Genomic DNA, 14,115 nt, shown 5'->3' with positions numbered 1-14,115 from the left:
TTGTCTGATTTCACCTGTTTGCCTACCTACACTTCTTTCCCCAATAGCATTTTCAATGCAGCTTCCACTTTTCCCTGTAAAGCCACCTTCTGCGTCCCTTATATCAACTGTTTGCGTTCCTCCAAATTGTTCAAACTTCCTCCTAAAACATAACACTTCACCTATAACAACTTCTGATTCCCATAAAACACCTTATTCTCCACCATAATGTTCTGTAGTCATTCTTCTTTTCCCTCCACTGTAACATTATCTGCTCCTCCTATATTACACTCTTGTACCTCCATAATAGTGGTTTCTTTCACAACACTTTCTTCTACCCCTTAACAATACTTTAACATCTTCCACTTGCCCCATGGTAGCACCCATGCATTTTTCACAATCCGTTGTATGTTGTGCAGCCTGAAGTATGATATGTTATCTGCGTCTTTGTGTGCGTCCAGTCCATCAATTTTGCCCTAAAAACTGCTTCCCCCTTATAGGACCCTCCCCTGTGGAAAATCAACCTTTGCTTCCCATACATTACCTGCTGCTTCGACGTAATCACACCTCATGTTTCATCTTTATACTCCCACTTCCTCATACTATCACCCTCTACTTACAAGATTGTAGCCATTTCTCCACCCTCATAACACCTTTTTTGTCCCCGAAAGCATGTTTTCTTTCTTCCATTGGACCCCCTGCTTCTTCTGTGGTACATCCTGTCACTCATACAAACACATTCCGCTTGTCCCCATAATATTTCTGCTGTTCTCATAATGTTTACTTCTCTTTTCACAATTGCATTGTATGCTATATCTCATCAGGTCTGTTTGCTCTTCCTTGTATCAATACCGTGTGCGTTTCCCATTAAAAGACATTCGCTTTTCATCTGATCGACTCTGCTTTCCTTAAAATCACTTGAACTGCTTAATGCTTTGTAACATTAGTTTGCGGCAGTCTACTATGGGTCTCCCTTCATGTGCCTTCTATTTTCACCCATGATAGCCCGTCCTTCTTTCTTCCACAGTACTCTGCTTCTCCGCATAATTGTCTTCACTTTCTTATTTTTTTAGCCCCTTACATTTTACTCATCAACACTTCCTGTTTTCTCCCAGTCACTGGTTCCAACCCTAACCCTCTGCAGTTTTACTTAAAAATCATGGGGTCAGTCTGACGCCCCGTACCTGCCGGGCTGCTGTCCTGCTTTCCTCCTTGGCACCGTTTGGTGGCTTTGCTGTGGAGTTCATGTACAGAGTTGTAGGTGTGGTGGAGTCTGGATAAGCAGGGTCATGCGCGAACGTCCTCTTTGAAAATGTATAACCTGGTTGTTTTGTTTTCCTTCTGCTGTGCCACAGTTCGCCATGTGGGTTGATGCAGTAATATTCGTCTTTAGCTTGGAGGATGAGAACAGCTTCCAGACGGTCTATCACTACTACAGCCGAATGGTCAACTATCGTAACACCACCGAGATTCCCACAGTACTGGTGGGAACGCAGGGTAAGTTGGCGAACAGCTATGAGGTCTACAAAATGTGTGGGTAGGTGAGGAGGGATTGGGATATGTGGTGGTTTTACAGCACTGTATTCAGAGGGAGATATGTGAGCAGGTTAGAGGTCATTATTAGGGGTGACCGAACACTTTGACGCTGTCTTTTTGTTACTGTTGTTTCCAGTTTTGTGTGAAATCAATAAGGACTAGCCTATTTGTGAATTTATATGGAACTAAGACTGTAAGGCAGGGTGCACATTTTTTTGTTTGTTCATGAAGCCCTCACCCACCAACCTGGTTGGTGGCATGCTTCATCATCGGGCCCACCCAGTGACACCAAGTGTGTCCCGGGTGTACTTGGACGCCTGAATACAGCGTAGCAGGTATGTTTCTGAGTGTGCAGTGTAGTGACGTGAAGGTGAAAGTTTAAAAGCTATACAGGGATCCTAGTACCCGAGGGTAAATTATATTTTAATAACTGGGTCACTGTTAGCATTAAAAAAGGCTGTTGGATGTTATTGGAGTGTTAATTAGGGTCTCCTACATCCAGGTGTGGTCTACATGTTTCAGCCAGGCCTTTGTGATTAAAATTGGCTTTCCTCAGGACTAAATAGTGAAGGTGCAGATTACTTAATTTTAAGTAAATGTGTGATTTTAAAAAATGTGTAGCACTCGCTAAGGTGCTTTATATGTATGAGGGGGATTCCCTCTTAGAGCATTGGTTGGCTAGTTGCCACATTAGCCCCATGGAGTAGTCCGGCAGTGGAGTGGGCCAAAACTTTCGTTCGGGATCAGCGTTGAACCTCCTGTTGTCTCTGCGGCCAATTTAGGCGCCTTACCCAGAGAAATTTATATTCCTAAAACACTGCTTTCCCTAGAGAGCTTCTCTGCCCTTTCCATTTATCTAACCAAAATCGGTGGGGTTAATTATTGTTCCTGTCCTTCAAGCGCTGAGAAGCTCTTTGCGCTTCCTTTCATCAGCAAGTGGGATAATATACTCACATTGCTAATGTAGTGAAGTACCTCCCTTCTACAGTGGCCTGGCCTTGCTCTTCACATGCCCAGACCCTTACAGCATAGTCGCTATTGCGAAACAATAGATGATACCAGTGCTTAATTTGTAAGAAAAAGAAAATAAGTGCTGGGGTTCTCGTCAAGAGGCCACTGCAGCTTGTACCACACATTGCCCTGCTAGGCTGCCAATGATAGTAACAACACAACTACTAACCCTCGCAATCCTGCAAGTGTGACAGTTCGGACTATTTTAGGCCCCTTAAGATATTAGAATTGGTTTGTCGGCAGATAATAGACATTTTCAATGTATATTGAAGTAATAATTAACTGTTGTTCTATTCATTCCTAAATTTGCTAGAACCCGCCACCTTGTGGCAGACTGTAGTAAGCGCTGGTGTTGACAATTAAGTGCTGGTTCCGAGCAACAGCAGCCACCGGCTCAAATTAAGCACTGAATGATGCTAAGTCTTGTAAAGTTGCATATGAAAGCTTCTTGGCACTATGCAAAGCACCAACATGAAATAATGTAGTGCAGCAGGCAGGGCTTACCATCGAGCACCTTTGCCCAGTTCTGTAGTAACTTTCGGATCCCCCATGCTGCTGTTTAGGAGCAGTGGCATCGGCTGTGCTTCAGACCTAATGGCAATGGAATCTGTCCATCACTTTTGGTTGTCTAAGGAATTGGTGCTTTAGGCATTTCTCCATACCACGCCTTTAGGGGTTTCAGGGGACGTCTGAAAGGTGCAAAAGAGGTTGGGGGCATGTGGAGGGATGGCATTTCCTGCAACTGATGTCTCTCTTCTCCCTTCCTCCTGTTGCTGCAGATGCCATCAGCTCCAGTAACCCACGGGTGATCGATGATGGACGGGCCAGGAAGATGTCCAATGACCTCAAGCGATGCACTTACTATGAGACCTGCGCCACTTATGGGCTGAACGTGGAGAGGGTCTTCCAGGATGGTAAGGATGCCTTTAATTCATCCTGTCTGGGAGGCTGGTGGTAGAATATGTGGAAGCATGGCTGGAAACATTGTGACACTGCACGGAGAGTGACAGTCTGCACTAGAAAGGACAATGCAGCAACCTGACTGGCTGCACGATATACATATATATATCATATAATCTTACAGCCAGCAAGTTTTCTTGTATTGTCCATTCTAGTGTGTTTGTTCGCTGTCCATGCAATGTCTCAGTGACTGTGTCACATAAATCAACGCTATTTGGTAGTTGCAAGACAGGGCAACACAATCACAGTCTAATTTAAGAAGAATTGAGAAAGTGCGTTGAAATGTATGTACCATTAGTTGCAACTGTGTTTGAAGGAGTAGCAATGGGGAACTGATGTTTCTGTTAGTCTATGTGCCAGCTTTGTAATTGAATGAGATTTTCTAGTGCTCCAGGTGTACCAATGGACTTGGAGCCTTGAAGTCGGGGATATTGGCACTGGAAACCTGAAATGTAATTTATCAAACTTCCTACCAGTTGCTGTAGGGTTTGTCCATTGCCTGAATATACCTCACAACTGTGGCACTGCACTTAAGTCACTTGTGGTCGAGGTTTCATTGTGCCAGCACTCCCTCCTTCCTCTATGGCTGCTCAGGCCGGTCGAGTGTAGCAAAGTATGGTAGTCCAGAGACCCTGGAAGATCACCTGAAGCAATGGCTGCTGTTCACGAATAATATGCAGGGCGAGTGTTCCTGCCAGGCTGGGCCACAGCTTCAACTTCACATATGTGCTTTGCAATATGTACAGTGAGTGAGAACGAGTGAGAGAATTTATAGAGTGCAGTTCACCAACAGTGGCATCTTCTCGATGAGCATAACACCAGGATTAATCCTATATGAATTTCATTGGTTGCTGAGCCGAAAGGGAGATTCCTGAATGCCTTACTCACGAAGAATGACTTATCATGGATTTAATCCCTATTTGTAGATTATTCCGCAACCTTTGGTCCAGCCAAGAGAGATATGCCTCCCACTACGGGTTTCCTATTACGAGGAATAATAATGTAATTGGTTATTGGACTGGAAGTACACTAAAGGCTTTATAATGATGCACGCAGAGCAATATCTCTGTGCCATAATACTTTGTCCTAAAGGCCATCCTTTGCTTAACGGGAAGCCAGTATAGAACCGTAACATGGGTCCCCTAACCACGAATTTGTGGACATGTGAATCATGATTAGCTTTAGGATATTCTCTTCTGGGATAAACATCCCAGCCATTACTTAGAGCCAGAACCATCCAATTGTCATGTTTTTCACAGATAAACATATTTTTTGGTAATTAAAAGTTGTATGCCATTCCTTCATTTGGAACCCTGCAAGAATGTAAAGGGGCCCATGTGTCATCAAATTATCACATTTTATTCAATGCTTTCAAGATAAATCCAATCGTTGAGGATCCTATTTATAAAAGGCACCAAAAATTCTCCAGAACACTTACATTTTTTTTTGTGGCACAACACATGCATCCATCCCAGTTTTTCGCTAGGGGTTATTCATAAAAAGAGAATAATGCATTGTACTCTCTTGGCATAAAAACGAGGTATTCACTTTTTTAATGTATTTCCCTCTTTTGTATGTAAAACAATGCGTTTTGGCCTCTCCTTGTTAATTTCTGGGCATCCTCAGGCCGTTCATGCAAGAGCCACAGGTTGATGGTCTTAAGATAATCAAAATCGATTTAAAGTACAAATCTTCAAGCACTCGTTTTGAAACATAACTTTCATGCTACTTATGAAACACATTTGATCAAAACTTTGTACGTATTTTCTGTTGAAATATTTTCTGTGCATGTTCTTTGCATACAAAAGATGACAACGATATTCTAACACCTGTTGCATTAAGTTTGTCATACTCCGTAGCCATTAGCCTTTGTAGATTAAGAGTAGGAAGGCTGCTTGCTACGTAACTTCATAGATATACTGCCCCCCAGAGCTTTTGTTACAAAAAGCATAACATCACTGCAAACGATCGCCCCGATGACTGTTGTTCAAGTTGATTCGAATCCAAACTGCTTACCATGAAATTAATATTAAAACTGTGAACTGGACACATTTTTAACTTTCCCAATCATACCATGCAAAATTTCTTGCCCACTGTCTCTGTGCCAGTTGGTACACCCCAGTAGCAGCTCCACGCCATACACTTCATATTACTACTACTACTTTGAGAGTTTCCACTTCACCTAATCTCCCCGTGCCTTCCCCCAACCCCCACCCCCCCCGCCCTAGAGTATGCACATGTTACTTTTATTTTATATGGCAGCATTCCTAACTCCATGTCCTGCGCTGCACTTCTCCCTCCCGCAAATCTATAATACATACTGTATTTAAAGCGGCACGCGCTCTCCGCTGTAGTCCTTTGCCTTTGCATTATTTATGAGCGTTTGAAGCCAAGTGGAGCAGGGCGTTCCACTTCCAAGCCTTTTCTATGGGGGCCACTGCTCATCACCTGCCCTCCACACTCCGGCTGCAGCCTGTTGACATGTTGGGTTCATATCAACCCAAAGAGGCTCTACCATATCTAGGGGCTTGTTCCAAGATGTAATTACTTTTTTTATTTCTGGCAGCATATTACTCCCTCATAACCTATTTCAAATGTTCTGCTTCTCCAACGCCTCAAGGTCATACTAATGGTAATAGCGCTAAGCAAATATAATCTCTCCACTGCAAATAAAGAAAACAACAAAACAACACTGTCAATTTGAACACCAACAACTCTAGCTTTCACAAATGCGAGACCGATTGCAATGCAAATGCTTGTTCTCCCATCTTAAACGACTGCTGAAGATAATGCAGTACGGCCCCTTTGGGATATCCTGTCTTCCTCTACAATGTGCTCGACTTGTCCTGGTCTGTAGTCGCTAGAGGGAGCCAGAGAGCGGAATTGTGAGTACACCAGAACGCCATTGCCTCGTGGCGAGTGCAGTGCTGCCACAGAGGGAAGCGGAAAACCACCGTAGTGAGAAAGGGAAGGAAAGCAGGCTGCCGGTCCTCGGCTTTCATACCCGTCACTCGTCTCCATCTGCCGATTCAACCACCACAAGGTAAACAGGCAATTAGCCAGCACAACAGCGCAGCACAGCACTATCGGCGCCTCAGCATCCTGGGGTGTCTTTAACCTCATAGCCTCGGAGCCTCACAGAACTTTTTGCTCTAGATAAATTTTCCCCGAGTGCACCACTGCCAGCCACCTGCCAGCGGGGCTGGGAACCCTCTGGCGGAACATCAAGCCCCCCCCCCCTCTGCAACCTACAATTTGGGACCCACCTGCTGTTTGTTGGCTTGGCAGTAGAGTGTTGGAGGACGCGTGCGAGACGGCGTGTTGGACAGGCAGCGCCACGGACTTTTGACCCTTCCCAGCCTCTCCGGCCTCTTCGCCTCTCCCCCGGTGCGAGCGGCTCACAGGCTGGTGGCTTGGCTGCTCCCTGCCCCTCTCCCCCGTGCTGTGCAGAGCAGAGCGCAGAAGCGCGACCGCAGTCGCCCGCCAGAACTCAGCCTTTACAGCAGCGGCCGCGGCCAAAATTCGGGAACGGCCCGGTCGCGGCGGGAGCCCTCGGCAGGCATCCGGCCGGGGCCCCGAGAGCTCTTGATCATCGCAGGGCTATTCTGGAAAGCGGAGGAGGATTGCATCAAGGTCCCCTACAGCAACAGGAGCATTCCAGAAGCCGCGGGAACACTCAGCAGCCCAGGTAACAGTAGCAGCCAGGGCTTGAGGCGGCGGGAGTCGCAGGAGCCACTGAGGCCAGCCTGTGCATCTGTGCATCTGACGACGCGGGAGACAAGAGGTAAGAGGTGGAGGCAAGCGCGGCAGCCGTTAGAGGTCGCCGCCAAGTAAGAGCCAGAGGGCGTGGTCTGAGGGGTTGGTAGACCAGGTCTCCAGCTTGCAGCCCCCCTCGTGTGCACCGCTTGCTAACCCCTCCGTCACCCTCCACACCTCCGTCCCCTCAAAACAAAAAACACAGCGCAACACAGGGGCCCACATTAGCACTAATTCTGTACTCCCTCCCCACCAGCACAATCAGGCACAAACAAGCCTAGCCCCAGCAAACGGCGCAAAAAGATGACGCTGAGGAAGACTAAATCCTGCACGGAGGATGAGGGGGAAGTGAACCCTGAGAGTCTAGCACAAAGAAGGGTAACCAGAAGCATAAGTACCCAAAAATCCCAGGACCTGGTCACTGGCAATTCCCTCCCCCCAAGGCCTTATCACTCAATTCTTTCAGGCCTCAAACTGCCCCTCACCTTTGGATGAAACGTCACAAGATCCCGCGAACGATGCCATACCGGGGATCCCAAAGATCCACCTAGCCCCAGGGGACTCTTACTCCTGCGAGTCTGCTAACTTCGAGACACCTGGGAGCCCTGAAGTTTGTTTTCTGCCTGAGGCCAGGACAAAGAGCCCGATTAGGGTCACTGCCGACATTCACGATAGGCCAACGTTGGGGGCGAACGTGGATATAAACACTGGGAGGACAAGCGAGGTTGCCACATCTTCCTCACCAAAGAGCACAGGCACAGGCACAGGCAAGGGCCCAAATGCAATTGTGACACCTAGGGAAATACAGAGGCCAATCCCCCAGGGTACGGAGGTACCAACAACTTCGTTCTTACTAAAATTGGAACAGACTATTGAACGAACACTTGTACTACCCCCATTATTTAGGAAGAGCTAAGGCCCCGAGAACTGCACAAACGGAGGGTGGGAGTCCGCTGAGTTTAAGTCATCACCAAGACTTAACCGACCCAATTGATGAACCCACTTTTAAAGACCTTAACTTGTCAGCTATAAGAGAAGTCCAGGACATAATGGCTAGGGCACTGTTATGGCAGTCCGCAAAGATGGAACTCCAAATCGATCTTTTGCAGTCGATCGCCCAACATTTGGTGTGCCAAGATGATAAGCTCGCAAAGCTGGAAGTTCAACTTAACGTCCAACAAGCTTATGCCGCCAGCACCAATTCCTGTGACGTCTTAATCGATAAATGGGCAAGTCTACCCGAAGTCTTAAAAGAGATGCTTGCATTAGCAAGGGGTCAGGGCGAGATAACCACGCAAGAACAAGCCGCACAAAAGCTACCACCACAGACGACAGAGCATGCCGAAACAGCAATCCTTAGCACAACGGGCAATAGCGCCACAAAGTTCCCCTAGTAGGGCCCCGTACTAACTTTATTTCAGCTAATAAAGGAAATGGGGACCCCGAGGCCTCGGATCTCGAGACCGTTAGTGATGACCTGTCTGTTACTACCTCTGAAGTGGAGAGGGTCGAAGGAGCATTAGCAAGTGCCAAAGCTCCGTTATCAAGGAGTGCCAAAAAAAGACTTAAAAAACAACTTAAGAAGTCCAAAGTTAGAAGCAGAAACACATCCTCGGTGGTATCAACCCTGGGTGACACTGAAACTAAACGTATCCCCAAACCATTCTTCCCCATTTTCATACCCAAGCAGGTGTCTAAAATGGGCAAGCCATGTGACGCACCTCTTGTTCGCGGTGAGGCCCAAAGTCAACAAATCCCTCTCATGGAGGGTCAAACTAATGAGGCTCTCCAACAAAGGCCTTCACAGGTGGCCGTCACCACACCATTAAGTGCCCCCAGCCCTTCCGGTTGGGTTCTGAAACATGAGTCTGTAACAAATCCCAAACTACAACAGCGCGCACAGCTAGTACAGTCTAGAGTGGTAGGTCTACCAACCGAGGGGCAAGGGAATCAGCAACTAGGAGTCGCACCCAAAAATTACCTAAATTTAACATCAGACCAGGGGGAGTGGCAAGGATGTCCGAGTGTGGTAGGTCAAGCAAGCATGGGGCCCAATGGGCAGCAGCCAGAATCCACTCACATAAACCCTTTAAATTTCAATAACCAGAGGCTTAAGCTCCAGGGAGAAGGGGTGAGTTTGTGCTACATCACACAAAAAACCAAACAATCCACCTATGAGCTGCAGTTAACCCCAAGGTACACAGCAAAAGGCCCATTTGACATCTTGAACAGGTCCAACATTGTCCGCCTCTTTGGCCATATTGCCTCGTTGGCCCAAATCACCTCAGAAAATATTGAGTGGGTGATATTCAAGAGATTGGAGATAGACACTCATGACGATTCCACCATAATTGGACTTGCGAGTCAACAAGTCCAACAGGCTGTCCTTAAGGAAGCAACACTGTTCGCTGAATGGGGCATTGACGTCGCTGCTCCAAGAACACTGAAATATCCTCACGTCCTGTTGCCGCAACAGGACGCACACGAACCGTCATCTATTCTTAAAGGCATAAGGCACACCCGCCCAGATATAGGGGCGAAATCAGGGCGGGCAAAAACCCCGCTAAAAATCAAAATCCTGCAAAACGACGGGCAACGGAGCGTGCAGCGGCATTTCCAGACATCGGATCACCTGGAGGGCACATGGAGACAGTGTCCCTAGTCCGCGAGTTATCCATCATTTCATGGAATATTGCGGGGGTGAGTAACATCTTTAGGGACATAACTACACCTGAATACCTCGCACAAGGGGACATACTGTGTATTCAGGAAACCTGGGCAAGGGCAACGGCCGCCATTGGTGGCTTTTACGAACATTTTAAACCAGCGACCAAAAGGACAATCTTTGGACGCCCGTCAGGGGGTCTCTCTATCTACGTAAGTCATGCGTGCAAAATTAACACAACTGAATTAAAGTTGGAGTCTCCTGATCTTCAAGCCATCCTAATCAGTGGGTTGTCATCGGGTCAAAAATCTCGCCCCCTTCTATCTATTAACCCAACTAAGTATCAAACCTCCCAGGCCATGGAATCACTTATTTCAATTTTGGAAGATCTTTTAATAAATTGGAAGGACCAAGACGTAATAATCGCGGGCGACTTCAATCACAGAGGCTTGGGTTCAATTCCGGAGGCTCCATCAAGCAAGAAGTTAGCCTTACTGACTGAGTTTCTCGCAAATTTTAAGCTGCAATCCACCCATGGAATACAAAAAAAGACCCAACCTGAATGGACCACCATCCCGACCTTTAGAAATGTCTCTACTATAGACTACATCTTTATCAACGAAGGGCTTGCCCACAATCTTTGCAACTTCACAGTGGACGACAGAGAGGAAAGCGACCATAGGCCCCTCCGCCACATTCAATCTGGCGCGGGTACAAGCAGAATTACAAGTAGTTATTGGAACTACCACGGGGGAGGAACATCACAAAGTGCTTAAAAGAATAAAATGGTCAACCAATCTCTGTCATAGCCTGTTAGACTGTGTAGCTAGAAGAGAGGAAGAACCCAACCAAGTTCAAACTAAGAACATCATTCACCTCTGGGAAACTCTGACCTCCGACTTATTGGAACGCCTGGGCAATAATCATCATTCAAGAAATCGCCAATTCCACTCTGATCCTCGCCGTGTAACATCGTGGTGCCTGTCACAGTGTAAGCGTGCTCTAAATAAGGCAATCTGGGCACAAAAGAAAGGCACTCATTTGTCAGGGAGATACTCCATTGCTGCTCTGCGAACAGACTATAAAAAGAAAGTCTGGTCCCACAAAAAACGGCAGACTGAACAGAATTGGTTGACCGTGTTCTCCTTAATTAAAGGAAATGACAATTGCAAGCTTTGGCGTTTCATTAACAGTCTGACCCCCAGAGGAGAGCAAAAGGAAAACAGTGTTGCAGGGAAAGCGTGGGAACAGTATGCCAAAGGGTTGTATACCTGCGAGCCAAATCAGGCCACTGCAGGAAGCCGTGCGTGGTCTAAGGTGGCGGCGGAAATTATCGAACCCGAAAGAGCTACGTCAGAAGGCGTAAATTCGACCTGTACTAGATTGTTCACAGAAATGGAGGTACTAAAGTGCATCAAGGCCATTAGAACTGATGGCGCTCCAGGCCCAAATGGGATTCCGGCCCAGGTTCTGAAAACTGCCTCCGCCTTTTTTTGCATCCTGACTCACCCCTTTATTTAATCATTCTTTTGCCACGGCAATGTTGCCATCCTCTTGGAAAGGTTCTATTCTATTCCCCATCCATAAAAAGGGGGACCACACGAACCCGGCCAATTATAGGCTTACAGCTCTCCTCGACGTTGAAGCAAAGATATATGCCCGCCTTCTTCTCAGGGATCTAGAGGACTGGGTGGACAAGAATGGCATTCTTCCGCCCACACAGACTGGCTTTAGGGCTCATAGTTCCACTCTTGACAACATCTTAGCCCTTTTCTACCTTGCGAAGAAGGCCAATACGAGGAACAAACCGCCCCTGTTCTGCTGTTTCATAGACTACTCCACAGCCTTTGACCAAGTGAACAGGGGTCGGCTCTGGGCAAAACTTGACTCGTGGGGGCTACCACAGGCTCTGCTAAAAGCTATAAAAGCGCTCTACAAGGGCACCTGGGTTAAGGTGAAGCTAAGCCCCACAATAACAACTGCAAGAATTGAAACCAACTCGGGCCTCAAGGAGGGGTGCGTCTTGGCCCCCATGCTTTTCAACTTGTATACTGCGGACATGGGGACAGCTCTGAAAGATGCCAACTTAGCACCTCCAAAACTGGGGAGGCTCGTCTTGGGAACACTCCAGTATGCAGACGACACGGTGATCATGGACCACACTAGGGTGGGGCTCCAAATAGCCTTAAGCAGTTTGGCATTATACAATAAGTCAAATGACTTAAGGATCAACGTGGGCAAAACCAAAATCGTCATTTTTGGCAAATACCCCCTCAAAAAAGAAGCTTCATGGTCTCTGGGAGAGCACCGTATCGTCACTGCCCCATCCTACAACTATCTGGGCACCTGGGTCTCTGAGAGTGCCTCTGCAGCCAAACATCTGAAGGAGCTTAAACCTAAAATTGACAAAACCATTCTGTCGCTAAGACGCTTATGCCACCGCTTGGACAGTCCCTCAGCAGAACCAATGTTGACAGTGCTCCGGGCAAAACTGATCGCTGCCATTGCATATGGGCACATAGCCTACCCTGGTGCATTTGACAAAATGGTCAACGCGGCCCAGGCAAAAGCCTATAAGATGGTGCTACAGGCCCCTAGATACGCAAGGAACACTAGATTAAGGCTAGAATTAGGCCCTAAGCGACCTGAGCTGGTATTACTGGGGGACCTTTTAAAACTCTACATTAGAGTATTGAAAGCACCAGAACATTCGCTAAAGCACTCCCTAAAATCAATCTTTGATGAGGTGGGCTCCCCCTGGTACTCAAAGGTAGGACAAGCTATTGCAGCATTGAAAATCGAAAGAAGGAGTCCGTCCCTGCACGAAATTCCTTTCTCAGCTTGGGCCCAAGCAGTTAAGCGACAAGTCCGGATCATCTCCTTTGGACTTGACCTTGCATCCCGTCGGCAAAATCCACTAACTCAGGCCCTGGACAATTCATATATTCCAGGTAAACCCCAACTTTACCTGCAAGATCCAGTATCCACCTACGCGAGAAAGAAAATTTTGTACTTTCGACTTTTGGCCCTCAAGATCATGGACTTCAACCCCAAATGGGCCCGTACGGATGGCACCTTGGCCTGTCGTCTATGCAATTACCGTAGAGAATCCTAGCTACACTTGCTGTGCTGCTGCACAAAGCTGGCCAATGACCGCCATCGCTTGCTGCTCCCGATTCTACGGAACACGGACTATAGAACTTGCAGAGAGGCTTCGGACTGGTGCCTCTCAGTCTCCACGACCTGTTTGATAGCCAGAGTTGGGAAATTTATATACCAGGTAAAAATGGCACTCGACTCCCACTTAAAGGCATTGTCTGTAAAGTAACCGGAAGCCTTCCGCCCCAGTTATCCTACCTGGGCTGGTTTAAAGATCTACGAAGAGTCCATCTTTCGTTAACAGCCCCTGGTACATGAATTGACTCTACCGAACTTTCATGTGCCTCCCCTTATCAGCTGGGAAACACTTGTACAACCTATACATCACTCCTTTTTAAAAAGAACTCTGTTTCGGACAGCTAATCAGGATTAATATGTTAGTATTTTAACTTAAAGTGATTTTCATTTTATGTCTGGATGGAACTTGGGTGAGGGGGGATTCGGGACGTTCATAAAGCTTTTTATTTTTTTTATACTGTAAAGATTTTAAGTAATCATGCAGTTTATTAATAAATATTACAAATATATTACGACCCCAGTAAAAATGCTATCCCCTACCCCACCCCACCCCCTCCTCGTGCCTTGAAGTCGGTGCAGTGGGTTCATGTTTGGAACCAAGCAGCGTTTCTTTTGGAGACAGACGAGGAGAAAGCTAATACACAGCCGGTCGATTTGCAGAAAGCTCGAGCCGAGCTAATTGTTTATGTAGCAAAACAGTCTCCACAAAGGAACAGGCAATAAATATTTTTAAAACTCTGAATGGTCCAATGTTAATATGAGTGGAGTTGATGTCAAATGGTGTGTGTTTTTTATGGCGAGCAGCGAAAAATTAACCGCTCGCAATGGAAACGAACCTTGGTTTTCAGCGCCCTCTTGCGGTTATTGTTTATTTGACGTTCTGCAGCTTCGCACGCGCAGTGTCCGACTACCTAGTCGTTTTAGACCGACTAATAATTTATTTCGCATCATGCAGGGATGAAAGTTTAAAGAAAGCAATCCTGACAGAAAGGACCTCGTCTGGATTCAGGCGTAGGCTTTTTTTTTTAGGT

The 14,115-nt window shown here is 46.9% G+C and overlaps 1 protein-coding gene across 4 annotated transcripts in view; it reads left to right on the top strand.

Annotated features, from left to right (window-relative positions):
* AGAP1 (ArfGAP with GTPase domain, ankyrin repeat and PH domain 1) overlaps window positions 1-14,115 on the top strand; it is a 1,166,515-nt gene that overhangs the window by 535,090 nt on the left and 617,310 nt on the right. For all 4 annotated transcript variants that reach the window (XM_078681380.1, XM_078681378.1, XM_078681379.1 and 1 more), the window contains exons 5-6: window positions 1,335-1,476; window positions 3,306-3,440. In XM_078681380.1, the coding sequence (XP_078537506.1) occupies window positions 1,335-1,476; window positions 3,306-3,440 (277 nt within the window). The remainder of the gene's footprint in view (window positions 1-1,334; window positions 1,477-3,305; window positions 3,441-14,115) is intronic.

Source organism: Lissotriton helveticus, chromosome 3_1, assembly GCF_964261635.1.
Source record: "Lissotriton helveticus chromosome 3_1, aLisHel1.1, whole genome shotgun sequence".
Lineage (NCBI taxonomy): Eukaryota > Metazoa > Chordata > Amphibia > Caudata > Salamandridae > Lissotriton > Lissotriton helveticus.
The sequence above is the reverse complement of the archived record's forward strand: the minus strand, read 5'-3'. Positions and strand labels throughout refer to the sequence as shown.